This window comes from Dendroctonus ponderosae, unplaced genomic scaffold (assembly GCF_020466585.1).
Source record: "Dendroctonus ponderosae isolate FM_Combo_2020 unplaced genomic scaffold, Dpon_F_20191213v2 Dpon_F_20191213_1, whole genome shotgun sequence".
Taxonomy (NCBI): domain Eukaryota; kingdom Metazoa; phylum Arthropoda; class Insecta; order Coleoptera; family Curculionidae; genus Dendroctonus; species Dendroctonus ponderosae.
Genome location: NW_026017110.1, coordinates 17,837,532 through 17,856,543, shown reverse-complemented (window position 1 = coordinate 17,856,543; position 19,012 = coordinate 17,837,532). Strand labels below are relative to the sequence as shown.

Below are 19,012 nucleotides of genomic sequence, written 5' to 3'. Positions count from 1 at the left end.
ATTAAGTATGCGCCTAAAATGGAAAAGGGCATATCAAGGCCTACATGAAATACACTAAAATGTAAGGATTTAATGCGGATACTTTTTCTTTAGTTTGTACCAACAAATTATGGGAACAATCCGAAGAGAACTATTTGTAACATTAATATAATTCCAATGTAGCACTGATAATATTAAATACTTGAGATTGACATTATTGTTTCTTAGTGACAATAATTTCTGTGAATTTATTAAAAACCACAAAGTCACTGTTTAATATCGCCTGATGTAACATCATTATATACCAATATCCCAATTGAATATGCAATAGAGTGTATGAAAACTAAATGGAAGGAAATCGAATAACATTCAACAATTCCAGAAAAATAATTTATTGAAGCGGTAGAGCTATGCGTAAAATCTACATATTTCAAGTTTGAAGAAAAATACTATTCACTCATATAGGGTGTACCAATGGGTTCGCCCATATCAGCAACAATTGCAATCCTTGTTGGAGAAAGGTTGTAAAAAACATAATAACAAGCCTAAATTATAAACCAACTTTCTTTAAGCGCTATGTGGATGATTGCTTAATGTAAGATACTTATACCCAAAGATAAAATTCAATATATCTTAGATAAATTCAACAATTTTCACGACACTATAAAATGTACAATGGAAAAGGATAAAAATCAATCAATAGATTTTTCAGACAACAGTAAATTATGACAATTCAGGTGAAATGAAAACTAATTGATATACAAAAGAAGTTTGGTCAGGAAGATATCTAAACTATAATCCATATGCACCAAAAATATAAAAAAGCGTAATAACTGCACTTACAGATAAAGCTATGAAATTATCACACCCAAATTACAGACAAGAAAATTTTCAAAAAATCAGAAAAATATTACTTAATAATAACCACCCAAACAAATTTTCTACCAATAATAAAGCGAAGAATTAACAAAATTTACAATTTAACTAAATATAGCAATAATGAGGAAAAAAGAAACAATACATATAATCACTACCATATATTCCAGAAATCAATAAAACAATATCAATAATACTGAAACCACACAACATTATAATTGCGGAAAAACCAAAAAACAACTTATCAACTGAATGTTTCCATTTCACAAAAAACTGCCAGAATGGATGTACCAAATACTGTATCTAGAGTTAATTGTTTAGAATGTGATAATACATATAAAGAACAAACTAAACAATATTTAAAAAAGAGAATGTACGAACATCAATACAGTCTGAGAAATACTAGTGAAAATAAAACAGCATTAACACAAAATGCACGCCAAATGTTACAAAATTTAGATTTTAACTACGTAGATATATTATTATAACAAATTATCATAAATGAAGAATCCAAGAAATGACACAACTGAAAAAACATGCAAAAGCAGTAAATTTCAGATCAGATACCGACAACCTTAGCAGCATTTACCAAACCCTAATAAAGACATAAGTATACAACACCCAGTACACTAGTTAAAAATTAAAATTATTTCCGCTTATCTCAATACATGCATACCATTCTCGCAAATGTAGAAAATAATTCAGACAAATTTAAAGTTTCAAGAAGGGAAAGACGTAAAAGAACGTATTGTTTACCAATTATGAGGTAAATTTTTCAAATATTTTGCTTTCCCAAAAGAAAGGATTTTTTCCCGCAATAACTGATGAATGTTTTAACGCGTTATAAATTATAGTTTTTAAACAATATGTTTTAATTGTGAATTGGTATTTGTAGTTTGACTTTAAATCTGATGATAGCGCTGTTGTCTCGCCGAAAAGTAATGAAATAAACGATATTCAAAATTTGTACTTCACACTTTGACTGAGACCCAGGAAAAATAAGAATATAATAACAATTACACGCAGTCAGGAAAATAAATCAACAAAAAATTAAAAATTAGACAATAATTTAAAATGAAATGGGCATAATAATCTGTTAAACTCAAAAGTACTTTTTCTACAAGTTACGAGGTATCTTGTATTTTAAGAACATAATAGTGATGTATAAATCTTAAGTCGAATCAATTCCAAAATATGGGATATAGTTTTGGCGATCAACGCATCAAACGAACCTGGAGCCGCTAAAAGTAGCTGAATTTTGTTTTACTTAAAATTATTTTTAAAAGCCAAGGCTTTAGCGCACACAACTTAAGTAACTTTCAATATGTGAACCATCATTCAACAAGAAGCAACTTTGACCTGCGTCTTCCCAAAGTATACAAAAACTTCATAGGTTACACTGGTCCAAAACTGTTAAATGCCTTTACTAAATAAGGTAAGGTTGTTTGTTGAACAGAACTTGGATCTATTGTTGATTATTTTGTAGACTCATGGACATGACTGAAAATTTAAGTAAATTGATCTGGGATGGGGAGTGAGGTTGTGTGGAGCGGGTAGCGTTTTAGACGGAACATTTGGTTATTTGTTCAAATCCAATTGTCTCATAAAAGGACACATACGAACATCACATCATAAGGTATCCAATGTTTTCATAAATAACCAATAACAAAGCTAAACATGTGATCAATAGTTGCTAAACTTCAGGGTAACTGTTAGGTAATAAGGTAATAAACGCTAGTTTATTATCTAAAATTAAATAGAAAATACTTTATTTAATGTTTAATAACTGATTGTGATTGTTGGCTTTTTCTTAGAACTTACTCTTAGCTATAAACTAGATACAAATGCATTTGTTAAATAAGTAAGAGCAATTTTTTTCAATATTAATCATGTATTACATAAAAAAATTATACGTAGAAACTGTAGTGGAATTAATAAACTGCAATTGAAATTGAAAGTCTTAGATAATATTTTTATGAGTACTTCGTTAAATATTATTTCTACCTCTATGTATGTAACTGATTTAACTGCTGTTCCACTATATTTCAACCAAGTCATAGGAGTGTGTTAAAAAATCTATTCAAAAATCCTATTTTGAAGTCCTAAATTTTGAACTAAAATTGGCTCAGTCTAAACTACTTACTCTGACTTAAAGAACTGTTTCCTAAAGAACACACTTTCTTGCATTTAATATGTGAATTGTTTTAAGTTTGTCAATTAATTGTGAATTGTTTTAAGCTGTTTGAAGTTCCATGCGCAAAATACATTAGGCAATAAAACTTTTTTATTAACATTAAAAAATGTCTGATACTTCTAAACGGGTTTCACTTAATCTCTTAACAAAATCTAAAAACTCTAACTAAATCTATTCGGTAATAGTCTTAATTACTGTTATTCAGAACACACCAATTAAGTCCATGAGAAATTTATAGTTGAGTTCAGCATTTTGCTTGCGTTTTGTAGTTGCTAAGCTGGCTATACATTTTTGATGCGCACCAGTCCCATTAAAAGTGACATTCCGTTCGTTCAATTAATTTTTAGCTTATTTAATAAAAATGTAGTTACTATACTAAGTTTACTTAAAATTTACATGAGCTTGATGAATGGTTAAATATTATTTTGATATATTTAAATAATCTTTATTTCCTACAGAAAAAGGCTATCGACCCAATCGGTCTTTCTGCCCTATTATTATTTTGAATTATGGCTCGATTACACTTCTAAGTTCAACTTATACTTTGTAGATGTCACGTTGTTTATTAAAAAACTTCTTTAAATCTTTTTTCTGTAATAGTTGCGCTTATCAAACCTAGGCACAGTTAAAGAAAGAGAAAAATCGTACCCAAAATCAATTTTATTGCAGTTGAAAAAACTTATCAAAATTTGCATGGGTGCCAAGCATTGTCCGTTTTCAACTTGAAATAATTCGCCTGCTCGGCTGAATACACGAGGGACGATCTACGATCAAGCGGCCATCTCGGGCAAATTATGATCGAATTCGGTTTCAAAGCCTAACCAACACAACCCTCAATTTTAATGCGATTTAGGGTTGAGATGTCCCCTTTGTCCGTAATTAATGTATCGTGCTGTCACATATTTGCCCCGCGGTTGTAAATTTACGCTGTATTGATCTCATAAATGCTAAGTGGAATTTGGCTCGTCCTCAACGAATATTTCATACTCGAATGTACCACACATTTGGAATCAAACCGTTCGATTTCATTGTAAGAGTCTATTCTGCTCTTTGATAAACGCAATTGATCATAACTGAGAATTGGAAGCTTTAAGCTGAATTAGTTCTCTGGGTTATTAGAACTTACTCGAAACATACGGGAAAACTAAAGGCCAACAAAACAGAAAGCATGAATAAATTTTCGAAAATAAAACTGTTCAAAAGAAAGGAAAGCATGTGATTATGCATATTATTGGTGATCGCATCGCTTTCTGGAATTTTTTCATTGATATTTTTATGCTTTTGCTACAAAGATCATTTTATACGAATAAGCCAATTTCAGAAAAGCATTTTCCTACTCTCACTATTTTCAATGAAAACCTGAATTGGACATTGCGAAAAAGCAAACGAATAAAATTTGAGTTTAAATATATGAAGTTTACCGGTCGTGACTGCTCTTTTATGGGGATGGTTCAAATTTATTCTCTAATTTAAAACTTTTCAGTGCAACCTCGCGCAATATTCGGGTCATAATTTACAAAATAACAGTTATAAAACTAGTTCTGACTTTTCTCATTTTTACGTTAACTTTGTTTCAAATCTGCATTCTGGCGTTATGCGGTCATATGAACAAACCTAATTGAATTGAATTAAACAATCAACAGTGAAAGCAAGTCGAAATTTGTAATATTTGCGGTGTAATATTTTTTAGCTGAGAAAACCGTGTTTTCCACGATTGAATTTCAAGTAACACTTGAATGAACATTGCAGGATCACCTACAGATTTGATAAAAAAAAACAAGAAAAATTCTTAAAAATTTGTTGGCAAAATATTATGTTTTGACGGTAATTAATCTGTACAAGTGTGAGTTTTTGAGCAGTTCTGATCAACCTACGATATTTTTCTTATTGTTGACTCAACCACTTTATATATTTTTCCATTTAGCTAAAAAAACAGGCATGTAAAATGTTAGTTTTTAACTAAAAATTTCATAATTGTGGAGGTCGATTTTTGCAAAAGTTATACTTTAGGTCTGCATATTTGAGAGCCCGCTACGTGGAAGAACATCTATTGAGCTGAAAAAACACGCATGTAAAATTTTAATTTTTGACCAAAAACTGATAGATACCGATTTTTTCCAAAGATATCAAATCCCTCAAAACTCCTTGAATTTTATATAAGATTTATCCAAAAGCAGCGAGAACTAATTGAAAAACTCACTAGAAACTGGAGATCCGAAATAATAGACATTTTGAGCTCATTTTTAGCAGATTTTGTGCTTTTGATTTTTGCGCAAGCTTTAACCGACTCGACATATTGGAAAGCTCGTTACTTCGGAAACAATCCATTGATCTGAAAAATCAGGCATCTAAAATGTTTAGTTTGGACCAAAAATTTCATAAGAGTCTCAGATCGAAGTCGCTCAAAACGATTCAAATTTGAAATCATTTTCGGCAAAATGAAGCCAGACATTCAAAAGTTCAATGAAAATCACGATAGAAACTTTAGGCGGAAATAATCGACATTTTAGGCTATTTTTTTAATCAATTTTTGAGAGATTTCGAACTTTAACTGACAATATTTTTAGGAGAGCTTCTGGATAGCTTATAAGGTCATAAACAATCCATTGAGCTGAAAAAACACGCTTTATACAGGCATATGAACAAAACTAATTGAATTATATTAGTGATTCAAACAGTCAACAGTGAAAGCAAGTTGAAATTTGCCAATATTTTCGATTCAATATTTTTTAGTTGAGAAAACCGTGTTTGCAACAAGTGGATTTCCACTATTACTTATAAATATTGCATTATCACCTACAGATTTGAGAAAAAACTGAATGCCTCTTAAACATTTATTGACAAAATATTATACGGCAATTAATCTGTACAAATGTGAAAAAGTAGTTGGTCCAACAACGATTTTTGGAAAATTCGTAATGATTGCAAGTGAAGCAAGTGAACGAAACGTCACAATTTTATTGAATAACCTGCAAAATTACCAGATTTCATGTTGCTTTAACTTTTCTATGGGGCAAATTCAGCAAATACTGTTTAAATTAAAATGAACGTACAGGCAAATAATAAAACAGCGATCAAAATGAGTTTTTTACAAGTCATTTAAGTCATAACGTAATGTAGATTAAAGCTACCTGGGGAAAATAGTGTGATCATTTAAAAGAATTTTTAATATTAAATATATATCATAAATTAATTTTTCGTTGACAAGATCCATCGACATCAATCATCATTAATAATATATTTTCTTTGTAAAAAAGTAAAAAAGTTTATGTAGGGTGCAGCGCTTGCAGCATCAGTGAGGATCCAGTGCCTCCAAACGTTCCTTGTACAATCATCTCCATATCATCAGAATATCCCAATGCACAAGAAACTTAGCAGTTTAAAGACACCAGGTGCAATTTAAATTAATTTAACTTCAACTAATTTCCTATCAACATAAAAATGTATCCGGTTGCAGAATAATGTTCCAGACAATCTGAAATGCATCGTTCTGTATAAATGTGCGTACACCTACTTATGTATTTTAAGCGACGTAGTTTCTGATTTATCTGTTTGCCTCGTGGTCTTCATTACTTGGAATTGGAATCCTCACTGCTGTTGAACACGTTGCGTAATTTAATTTATATTTTTGATAAAACTGATTTATTATTTTCTCATCATATTCTTTTATAGCTAGCTAATACAATGACTTTTCAGTTATCATTCGAAACGTTCAGAATTAATTATTTATGCAAATATTTGTTTCAAAATAATATTTGCCAGCAAACAATGAATTAATTGTGTGCTATTTTATGGAATCCATGTGCTGCACATTCGCATTCATCAGACCAGATAAGAAGTTCAAATTCGGTGAAATGAGAAGCGGTCATTTCTTCCTAATTAACGCTGATAATTTTTCAACAAATCAAATTATATTTATTTTTTATTTTATAAATATACTGTGTTAAATAGAAACCTAGATTCACCTAAGGCAGAGTTATTAGTAACTGAATCCGCGGTGAATGAAAATTGTTTTCAATTCAATCTTTGTTGGTTCAACATTACATGTCCCAAGGTTCAGAACTAAATTCAGTTCGACGCAACTTGGTTTGGAAAATGGAACACCTTGTATACATATAGCAAGGATATTAAAATGTTACTGTATAAGTTATCATAATTACAACTATTTTATCTTGAATCTTGAAGAAATTGCAAGTATTTTATGAAAACATTTATGATATACGTATATATATGTTTTTTTAGTGCGAGAGAGTTCATTATTTCCGTTGGTGTTGCACTTTCGAAAAAAAGTGCGCACGTTTTAAAAATATTTTATATAATACAGAGTGTCTCAGAAAAGCGAGTCAATATCAAAGTGCATTTTTTTAAATAATATTAAACATTTTTCATTAGCTCATGGAACGCAGCTTGAGATGCTGCATTCTCATTTCAAACGATTGTTCGAAAGTTCAACGCCAACGGAAATAATGGCCTCTCTCGCACTAAAAAAAACCCTGTATGTCCAAAGTTTCTGCGGAAATATCAATGACTCACTTAAGGCTAAGTTAGTTCATATAAGGAAATTGAAATACGATTATTCTTGACCTGCATTTGGTTTGTGTAAGTGAGTCATTTATAAATGGATATAGAAAAGCTGTAAACTTGAATTGAAAAAAACTTTATACGCTACTTCAAATCTGAACATAAATCAAGTAGAGGATAAGACATAAGTCATATTCCAGATCCAGACAATTTTACGCGTTTCCAGATAAAAACAATATCTGAACTGCCAATTGAGCCAATGCGTGTTTAAACATTCTCAAAAATTGATTTCCTTTTCTTTATTGCATGCACACAACTAAAGCCGAAAAATATAATTAAATAACGCAAATTCATCCTATTGACGCAAATTACCAACTGTTGAACTAAATAGTGCGAAATTTGCTTGGCTCGCCCCATATGTTGTACGACTTTAATGCGAATCAAAACAGATCGCAGTTCAAGCCATTACCTATGACATAACATATATAAGTGGAACTGTAAAGAACTGGGAACCAGTCAATCGAGCTATTAGCCTGTTTTATCTGCTCAGAATGAAAGAATTGCAGTCGCTCACGTTACAAAATATCGAGAACGTTTTCCGAACTCCCAGATCGTTTTCAAGTGAAGACAAATTTGAATTGTCCAATGGAGATCATCAGGAAGAGGTCGGTTTTCTTGAGGTCAACGACGAAGGAATTCTTCACCAGTATGTGCTAGTGAAAGTTTCTGAATGGGATAAGGCAGACCCTTTGAGCTCGTCAATAGTCCAGCCGCAATTTCTTATTGAAGATAAAAATGGGGAAAAGTTTGGAGCTTTTGAAAAGAACCATCTGAGTAAACTGGAGCCAGCAGATGCCAACAATTTAGTTCAATTGAAAGTGATTTTGAAGAATCTTGCTAAAATCCAAGCCAAATGTTGCTCAGTCAACGAAGTTAATAATGATCACAGTGAGTATATTTTGAAGGATGTTGCTCAACAAGTCACAGCATTTAGTCCTTTCAAAAAAATTCAACAAACAAAAATTGATTTTGCTCTGGAAACTCTTCAGTATGCTGCCAAGAAGTTATCCAAGGCGCTGAATTTGGTAGTGCAGAGTCAATGGTGTCCGAACAACATTTACATCAGTTCAGATAACAGCAATGTTGTGTTCCTTCAAACTAGCTCCGGACTGTTACTTCCTCCATCCTACGATGCAGTTTTTCTGATTTTTTCATTGAGCAACGAGAAATTTCGTCAGTACCACTTTGAAGATTTGATCAAATATTATTTTCAAGCGCTAGCGCAAGCCCTAAAACGTGAAAACTCAGCGCTCGAAGATAAAATAACTGAAGCATATATTGAAACACAGACCAGCGTTCTCCTGCCAATTGTAAAACTTGCTTTAATTCAGACAATTCAAGATCAAAAGTCGGAACAATTTAAGGAACTTGCGGCGAATTTGGGAAAATATTTAGAGTTTTCTCATGTAAACCAAGAAGATATTTATCATGTTATCAAGGCGAAACTATCCAGCAGTGACTACGATTTGCTCAACTATTCGCTGGAGCGATTGAGTGAAACCAACGGCCATTTAGGAGATTATTTTCACGTACAAATTGCGGTTCGATTTCAAAACAAGGAAGAAAATATCCGACTGTTTGCAAAAATTCTATTGGCCAGTTCTGAAGCATTTACAGAGCTAATTGAGTCTGGCGTTGCTGAAAGAGAATCGTTCTTCTACAGCACGCTGCAAGATTTATACATAAAATTTGGCCTACAAGACCTAATAGAGTTTGCGCCTAAATGTTACATGTGTGGAGACAGAGGTATCATTCTAGACGATCTGAGTATCATGGGATTCAAAACTCTTACTCCAAATACAGTCATAAATATCGACGGACTTGAAGTTATTTTGGACCAACTTGCGAAATTTCATGTTAGCTCTCTTATTCTGGAAGAACGGTTATCCGAAGAAGCAGGCGAGGTTGTCAGGTTTGATGGCCAGTATCCAGGAATGTTTAATGAAACCATTTTCGTGCATACTGGATCAATGGCGGAATGGATGAAAAATCGATTTAACTCTATTTTTATTCTACTCGAAAAATTACCCGAATTGAAAAACAGCGTTGGACTAACAGACCAGCAGATTCGAAGCAGGCTAGAGAACATTAGAACTGGTTTATATAAAAATATTGAATCATCAAAATCGTTACGGAATGTCATCAATCATGGAGACATGCACGTTGGTAACATGCTTTTTAAAATAGAAGACGACAACTCGGTATCAGACGGAAAACTCATTGACTTCCAAATACTAAGGTATCTGCCACCTGCCATGGAATCGCAATTCTTTGTTAAACTTGCTTCGAATAAAGAAACCAGAGACAAATACCAGAAGGCACTACAAGATAGATACTATGGCAATTTGGCTAGCCATATGAAGAGATTCGACTTGAATCCAGAGGCTATTTATTCCAGAAAAGATTTCGATGAGGACCTAAGGAATACCAAACATTCAGCATCATTACTGGCATATTTCTATGGATGCTTTATCCTTTCTGATCCCAAATTCAGGGAAGAAATCATACAGGATCCCGATAAGACGAACTACTACTTAGTGACCCACCAGGATGAATTTTTCGACGTAGCCCTGCAAGATGAGAATTTTAAGGGACGAATTACTGGAATACTTCAAGATCTGCTCGATTGCATAAAAACCGAGTCTTAAATTAAAGTAAATTAAGTACATTTACTAAGTAGGTAATCCGGGTGTTGGGTTTAATTAACTCTCAGTAAAGTACTGAAAATGTATTATAGAACTTTCCAAAAAATATTTGTTAGGTTTACTATTTAAGCGCATTTTAAGTGTAAGGTCCAAAGTGCAAATATACTTTTTTAATTTGTTTGTTGATCAGTTTTTTTCCATACCCACCTTCTACCTGCAAACCTACACTTTATGTCCGTCTATGTAGATTTTTATGTATTCAAGCAAGTTGGCAAAAAAAATCAGTCAATCTTTCATGGTTGTTCAGTTACTAGGCAAGGGTTTGCTTTCATGCCATCTTACAGATGGGTTTCAAATAAAATTAAAATTTTCAGTTTAAGAAAATGCCTTTGCCAAGAATAGTGTCAGTGTTTCGCTATAAAGCTTTTCTCGGACATAAATAAAAAAATTTGCATTTTATTCTGCGGCCCAAATTAATACATGTAACAGTCATTTTAGGCAAAAAGTCCAATTTGCCATAGTTAGAAAGTTTGGTTCATTGCTGGGTAATGGGGAGGTGAATCGAGTTTTTCCAGTTGTGCACTGAAACTTACTGTTCTTCGGGAAAAATAAACCTTATGTTTTGCTCGTTAGTCATCAATGTTTAGGTCGGAGGAAAATACCAGTGAGCAAACCCAGAGGAAACAACGACAGTTTGTGCATTTTCTTGTCTTCGGAAAAGGATAACATTTTTCAAATCTTGGTTAGAAGGCAGAGTTCTGATTTTTAGCCTACAAAAACCCAAAACAATTTCCAGTTTTTTCAGTTTCCAAAGTTTACCAGTCGCCGAATTGGAAACTTAATGAGAAGCCAAAACGGAGACGCGATAATTCGCATTAAAGAACAAAACTATGAACATACAGCTTGACCAAATTTACAATTTGAATATTTCTAACTCTAATATTCTCTAAGTTTGAACTAACTAAAGTTGGATAATTTGGAAAATTGTCAAAATACTATGTGCGCAAATAATCCTGCGGAATACGCATCTGAGATTTGGCCACGATTCCATCAATTCCCGATTTAGCTATTGAAAAATGTTTGCAGAAGTTCAAAGTCCCGAATTGATTATAGGAAAATTTTTGAAGTAGTTAAAACCTCCAAATTAAGTATGAGAAAATTTTAGAAGTAGTTAAAACCCCGATGTAGCTGTTAAAAAATTTAGGAACTAGTTAAAAATCCTAATTTAGCTACTGAAAAATTTGAGAAGTAAATAAAAATATCAAATTAATTCCTGAAAAATCTTCGAAGTAGTTAAAAAAATGTTTGCAACTAAATAAAAATTTCCATTTAATTATGGGAAAATTTAGAAGTACATAATTAAAATATCCAATTTAAATATTGAAAAATGTTAGAAGTAATTAAAAATCCCAATTAGTTACCTTAGGATTTTGGAACTAGTAAAAAGTTCCGAAATAATTCTAACTTTAAAATAAACAGATAACTTTGTTTAGTATAAATTAACGAATCATACATTATTTTGTCATTCATATCTATAATCAAATGGGAATGTTTTCAAATGTAGCTTAAAGGATCAACAGATTTGCACTTTCTTACACATGTGAAAAAAATAATATTTGATAGAGAGTTTTAAAACAATTGAACCTGAACGCGACCGAATACTTCAGGTTCTTCAGAAGTTCAACAAAATTTTACTAATTAACAACAAGAATTAATTCAAATAGGGTGAAAGTGCATGTGAAGATTGTTTAACAGCTGAAATTGATTTAAAGTCAATTTACTGATTGAGGCAATACGCTCTATTAAAAATCTAAATATCAAGGGGAAAACTGACTATTTAGTCAAAAACATTACGAAACTCATTTTAGACAACTTTTGAAGCACATGGTAAAAAATGTGCTTCATCGAGCTGACATCAAGCTATTTTGAATCTGTTTTTATTGGATAAAAAATTGGCCTGGAATCGAGAGAATGTGTACATAAGCAGAAAGAACAAAAATATGATGTCTCTTCAAAATCATAATTAATAACTACTTTCACTATTTTCCTATTAACAGTTAAGGATCTTCAGCAACATTATTTAAAAGAATTAGTGAACGTTGCTGTTCAGGCTCTAATCGGTGTTTTAAGCCAAATCAAATGAAGCACATGCCGATAAATAGACAAATATTCTTCTGGCACGCCCAAATATTGCAGTAAGGAGACAATTGTTGCACAATTATTGGAAGAATATTGGTTCCTTGTTCATGCAGTACAGACAGAAAAATTTTATCTTGAAGATGCTTATCCAGAAATTAACTGCGGTCAATTTTTACTTCACGAGAACTTTGAGTTAAAGCAATTACCATCGAGAAAACTGTTCATCACAATCTATAAATTATAAGCCAATTTTCATGATGAAGTTGTCACCAATTTATTTACTAGTTGCAAATAAATAATTTTCCTGTTTATTTATTCAATACAGACTATTGCAGATCCAATTCTTTACCCTTTTCAATTATGCAGTGATTTCGGCATTTCTTAATACTCTAATTTTCGTTTCATGTAGAAGAATCACGGTAACTTAACAAGTTTTATTTGCAACTATTTTTACTTACGATTTTTGTTAGCTTTCTACTCTTCGTTTTTAAATGTAGCGACGTTTACTTAATCAAAAAGCTGATTACTGAGCATTATTTCCTATAGAACCGTGAGCCACTAATCAAATATAATTTGCTACACTAGCAGTATAATTTTGTTAACGACAACATAAGTACTATGTAGTTATTTTAACAAAGTTCGCCAGTCATAAATAGTGATTAACCAAATATGTACAAAGTAGTTGCAGTTGTAGATATGGAGCTGCTTTGGAAACAATTGTTCAAACACAGGAGAAAATGTGAACAATAAGTTTTCGACTTTTTTTAATTTCTGTAATTTCTTACGTGCATTTACATTTTCAAACAAAGTAACTGACACCGCTGAAATTCGAAGCTATCAACCGATGTATACTGAACAATGTTTCCCACTCGATTGAAGAATAATCGAGAGAAAATTCGCTATTGTAATAAAATATAATATATTTTGGTGCATCTAAAGCAATATAACTTAATAAATGCACATTGAAAAAAATTCTGATTTTTATTTAAAAAATGATTCCATCTAAACCATAAGGCTTAAAGGAACGAACCAGCAAAAGGACAAAGAAAACAAGAATCTACATAACTTTTGGGATTAACTTTAGGGTTTAGGAAATAGCATCCAAACAGTTTGAATTATTAACGTGCAATTCTTGTAGCAAAGATATGTTTCATTTCAAGCCCAGCAGAAAACAGCAAATTTGCTTGTTGGAACGACCATAAGTATTTGCAAATGACTGTCCGGTCACCTTGCTCTAAACAACTAAAGGAAGCAAAATTTTCTTTAAAATAATCAATCCAAAATACATATTTATACACTCCACTAGTACTAGACCGCAAAATTTTCTTGGCTCACCCAATACATTGTACCGCACCAATGTAAATAGAAATAGATCGTTGTTAAAGTAATTACCTACCACATAACATATATAAATTAAAGTGCAAGGAACTTGAAACTAGTCAATCGAGATAATAGTTCGCAGACTCTTCTCAGAATGAAAGATTTCCAAACGCTTACGTTCCAAAATATCGACAACGTTTTTCGCGGTTCAAGATCGGTTTCACGGGAAGAACAATTGGCATTTTTCAGCGAAGGTGAGCAAGATCTGACATCTTGCTCATCTTCTCTTGAAGTGAAAGACGACGGAATTTTGCATCAGTACGTGCTAGTGAAAGTTCTGGACTGGGATAAGGCAGCTCCTTTAAGCCCGTCAATAATCCAACCGCAGTTTATTATTGAGGCTAAAAATGGAGAAAAATATGGAGCTTTCGGAAAACTTCACCTGAATAAAGTGGAGCCTGCTGATACCAGCAATCTGCGTCAGTTGAAGGTGATTTTGAAGAATCTTGCAAAAACTCAAGCCAAATATTGCTCAGTCAACGAAGTTGACAATACTCACATTGAGTATATTCTGGAAAATGTTGCCAAACAAGTTACATCATTGAGTCATTTCCAAGACATTAACCAAACCGAAATTGACACTGCCCTAGAAAATCTTCAAAGAACCGCCGATAAGTTAGCCAAGACATTGAACTTGGTTGTACAAAGCCAATGGTTCTCGAACAATATTTACATCAGCTCGGATAACAGCAATGTTGTGTTTCTTCAAACCAGCTCCGGACAGTTACTTTCTCCAGCTTACGATGCTGTGTTCCTGATATTTTCATTGAGCAATGAAAAATTTAGGCAGGACCACTTTGAAGATTTGATGGATTACTATTTCCAGTCACTAGCGCAAGCTCTAAGATGTGAAAGCTCCGAACTCGCAGATAAAATAACTGAAGAATACATTGAATCACAGATCAACGTTCTTCTGCCAATTGTAAAACTGGCTTTGATTAGCAATATTGTGCACGATGAGAATTCGGAACGATTTAAGGAACTTGCCACCAATTTAAAAAGGTATTTGAAATTTTATCATTTACACCAAGAGGATATTTACCATGCCATTAAGGTGAAACTATCAAGCACTGACTACGACTTGCTAAACTATTCCCTTGAACGGTTGGGTGAAAGTAATGGCCATTTAGGAGACTATTTCAATGTGAAAGTTGCGGTTCAATTCCAAAATAGAGAAGAAAATTTCCAGCTGTTTGCAAAGATTATATTTGCCGAGAGTGAAGCTCTGAGTGAAATTATCGATTCTGGTATAGCAGAAAAGGAAACTTTCTTCTATAGAACACTTCATGACTTAAGCAAACTACATGGACTTCACGAGATAATGGATTTCGCTCCTAAATGTTACATGTGTGGGTTTAGAGGCTTAATTCTCGACGATCTAAGCAGTATGGGGTACAGAGCGTTAGCACCAAATGCCCTTATAAACTTCGAGGAATTTCAAACTGTTTTAGATCAGCTTGCTAAATTTCACGCAACCAGTGTCATCCTAGAAGAGCGACTGTCCGAAAAAGCGGGCCACAGTGTAAGATTTGATTGCCAATATCCGCAAATGTTCAACGAAAACATTATCATGCAGACTGGATCAATGGGTGAATGGATGAATAACAGATTCAAGTCAATTTTTGTGCTGCTCGAAAAAATGTCTGAATTTAAAAAAGACCTTGGTTTCACAGACAAAGAAATTGAAGAGAGGCTTCAAAATATTAGAACTCGCTTATTCAAAGACCTTCAATCTTCAACATCTTTACGGAATTTTATCAACCATGGAGATATGTACGTGAGCAACATGCTGTTCAAAATGGGCGGGGACAGCTCAATATTAGATGGAAAACTCATTGACTTCCAAATGCTCAGGTACCTCCCTCCTGCTCTCGAGGTGCAATTTTTCATTACAGTAGCTGCGAGCAAAGAAACCAGATACAAATACGAGAAAGTGCTACAGTACACATACTACGAAAGCTTGTCTAAGTATTTGAAGAAATTCCAGTTAGATCCGGAAGCAATTTACTCGAGAAAACACTACGAGGAAGACTTACGAAATACGAAAGCTTCCGCGTTATTAGTGGGGTACTTTTACGCGTGTTTCGTTTCAATTGATCCCGATTTTAAAAAGGAAATTATGCACGATATTGAAAAGATAAACTATTATTTAGTGAACCACCATGATAAATATTTTGACGTAGTCTTGCAAAATGAAACGTATAAGCAACAAATTGCTGGCATCCTCGAAAGTCTTGTAGATTGCATTAAAGGTGATTCTTAATAAGAGTGTTGCTAATTATCTTGTTAAGTATTAACTATAGTTTTTACGTAGGTAGTATTAAGATTTTGATTTAAATTAACTCACAGAATCACATCCAAATTGAATAGGTAATATTTATTTATTACTTACATAGTTTAAATGCAGGCTTAAATGCTTTAGGTGTAAATAAATTGTTAACTGTTGTACGTATTTTTATTTATAAACTCTATCGAATATTATAACTTTTACTTATCTGGAATCTGACAGGTGAATTGGTTTAGGAGGTGCTAATTGCTTTCTATTGAAAACATACAAGATGTTCGATAAATATACCTACAAACTCTTAGGGGTGGTAAGAAATCTCAACGCAAACATTTTTGCTGCATAAACATATACCCAAAAATGCAGAGATTTCGAGTGGCAGGGTGACGAAATTAGAAAATTAAATCTGCTTTTCCGTTCAGATTCATCCACTTCGGAGTTCCAGACCATCACGCAGACTTTCTTAATGGCGCGCCACGGAGGTTCTGATAAAGTTCTTGTTCGCTTTAGGAACTTGCTTCTTCCATTAGTTTTTTTCTTATCTGCCAATCTTGCCCAGTATTTGCAAGAGAATTAATCAGTAATTTTTAATACTTTGCCGAAGCAGCACAAAGCATTAAAGAAAATGTAAATACAAATTTTACTACTTTGTGCCTCGGAGTCTGCGTTTGCGGACAGATATTTACTAAACAAAAACTTCACGTGCCCTAAAAGTTCGTTGAAAAATTTATCAACACCCTGCATATACCTTAAGAGATAACAAAGTTTGCAAATTCAAAGCATCTTGGAGTTCGGAGACTTAAGAATTAAAAATTTAGAAGAAAAATACTTTCGAACTTCAATTGAGGTCTGCTTGTAACAAAATACGCTTTTCTCGCAAAAGATGTTGACTTCGAAAAATCTCACTTGTATTTACAGAGTTTTATTTTCCAAGAAAGATGTTTAAACATTTCGAGTTCAAACAGAACATTGGGAATGCTTTTCCATGGATTTCAGTTTTAAGTATTTTGTACTACTACGTCTATGAAGTTTTATGATACAAAAAGTAACAGCTTGATGATTATCCGACTATCGTAAAGCAATTAACCATAATAGGATAGTTAACTCTAAGAAGAAAACTTAATCAGCATGAACGGTTATAAATGCTGAAAGAAATAGATTGAAATGATAGTTAATTATCCTTAAACCGTAAAAGTAAATTATACAGTAATTGATGTCTCAAAAAGAATAGCGCAAATTTTCGCGAAACTGTTGAATCTGTCTCCCGCATCTCAGCATGACCTCAAGCTTGAGGACGACAACTATCCCACATTAGTTCTAAATTCAAGAAGGCGAAGTCAATGGGAAGGATTAAATGAGATGGAATTGGTGATAAATTTTCCTACCAAAACGTCGGCAAATGTAAAGATGTAGTCCATTGTTGGAATCAGGGAAACATACAGGGTGGTTTTTTAGTGCGATAGAGTCCATTATTTCCGATGGTGTTGAAAATTTTTCGACTGTTCATATAAAAGTGTTTGACGCACAAAGTGCGCAGATTTAAAAATATCTTATATGATGCAGAGTGTCTCAGAAAAGCGAGGCAAGATCAAAGTGTATTTTTTTTAAATAGAACTACCCATTTTTCTTTAGCTCGTGGAATGCAGCTTGAAATTCTGCAAATGCACCGTAAACTGTTTTTTTCTTACTTGCGACGTTGGCAGATTATCGCCATTTTAGTAAAATTTAGCTTAAAAACATAATATCTAAGAATTCATTGTAGAAGCAAAAAAAGCAGATAAAGACACAAATAAATACGTCTTTCCAATCACCACAGATCCGTGAAGAATTCGATTTGAACCAAAATATCAATACATTGTACAGGGTGCTAAAAATGTGGACTTCAATCTAAAGTTGATACATTTTGTAAGGTGGATATGGAAGTCAATAAATAAGCCTAATTATATCAAGGAAATAATGTGGTATTTCCATGATGGAGCTCCAGTTCACCATACAGCTCAAATTCATGAGTACCTAAATAATTAATTTCTTGAGAAGTGCATAGGCAGAGGTAGGCCTGTTTAGTGGCCACCTCTCACCCGATTTGACACAAATGGATTTATTTTTCTGAGCTTACGTCAAAAACAAAATTTATAAATTAACTCCAACTGCAAAAGATGACATGAAGGACCGAATTACAACTGTTTTTCAAAGCATTAATAATATTGTTTTGAACTGCGTCAGCGATTGATTCCACAAACGTAGATATTAATAGTTGCTTAAATGTTAACGGAAATCATATTTTTTTTTTATTTTTTTTTATTTATTTATTTTGATTTTATCTACCATCATTACATATTTTATATTCTTACTTCTATATTCATACCTAAAGAATTTAAGGAAAATTAACTTATACTTAGAATAAAATTAGTGCAGATGGGCGGATAAAATAAAAGGCCAAAAATACCTAGATGTAGGAACATCTGTATGTGTTGATTTCACCATCTTAGACTATTGCACTAATGTTGAAAACATCGATATGCAAGCATAGTCAAAATTTGGCAACCGTAACTAGAAAAGTTGTGTGAGCTTACATGATGACATCAAACTTTTCACAATTTTTTATCACATACTTTTTACATTGCTTAGTGAAACTAGACTGATTCACAATACTCCTAATTTCCATTGGTAACAGATTATAAAATTTAATTCCTATGTAATTTATAAATTTTAGATTAAATGTGGTTTTAGGTTGAGGTAATTGCAGAGCTTTGTTCTTATTCGATCTAGTATAGTGGGAATGTTTTTGTACAAAATTTTTAAATTTACTATTTTTATGAATAAAGGAACAAGAAAGGATTATGTATAAACTTTTTACATTATATAAATCATCTTGGTATAACAACTTTGTCCGATACATTCTGTCTTTTTTTAGCATGACTTTAATTATATAAT

The 19,012-nt window shown here is 32.7% G+C and overlaps 4 protein-coding genes across 8 annotated transcripts in view; 3 read left to right on the top strand and 1 right to left on the bottom strand.

The window, feature by feature from the left end:
• Positions 1-19,012, top strand: part of LOC109535677 (C3 and PZP-like alpha-2-macroglobulin domain-containing protein 8) — a gene marked incomplete at its 3' end in the record, with an annotated part of 219,141 nt that overhangs the window by 98,532 nt on the left and 101,597 nt on the right.
• LOC109535824 overlaps positions 1-19,012 on the bottom strand; it is a 42,338-nt gene that overhangs the window by 14,194 nt on the left and 9,132 nt on the right. Inside the window, exon 1 of one of the 3 annotated variants that reach the window (XR_007280291.1) lies at positions 6,564-6,813. The exons of the other annotated variants lie outside the window; for them this stretch is intronic. The gene's annotated coding sequence lies outside the window, so the exon portion shown is untranslated. Of the gene's footprint in view, positions 1-6,563; positions 6,814-19,012 lie in introns of those variants that run through there. 3 annotated transcript variants of the gene reach the window in all.
• Positions 8,062-10,453, top strand: LOC109535826. The gene has a single exon (XM_019901832.2). It carries the CDS (start codon positions 8,122-8,124, stop codon positions 10,276-10,278), a length of 2,157 nt encoding a protein of 718 aa, XP_019757391.2. The 5' UTR covers positions 8,062-8,121; the 3' UTR covers positions 10,279-10,453.
• On the top strand, positions 13,832-16,239 carry LOC109535825. The gene has a single exon (XM_048660932.1). It carries the CDS (start codon positions 13,889-13,891, stop codon positions 16,055-16,057), a length of 2,169 nt encoding a protein of 722 aa, XP_048516889.1. The 5' UTR covers positions 13,832-13,888; the 3' UTR covers positions 16,058-16,239.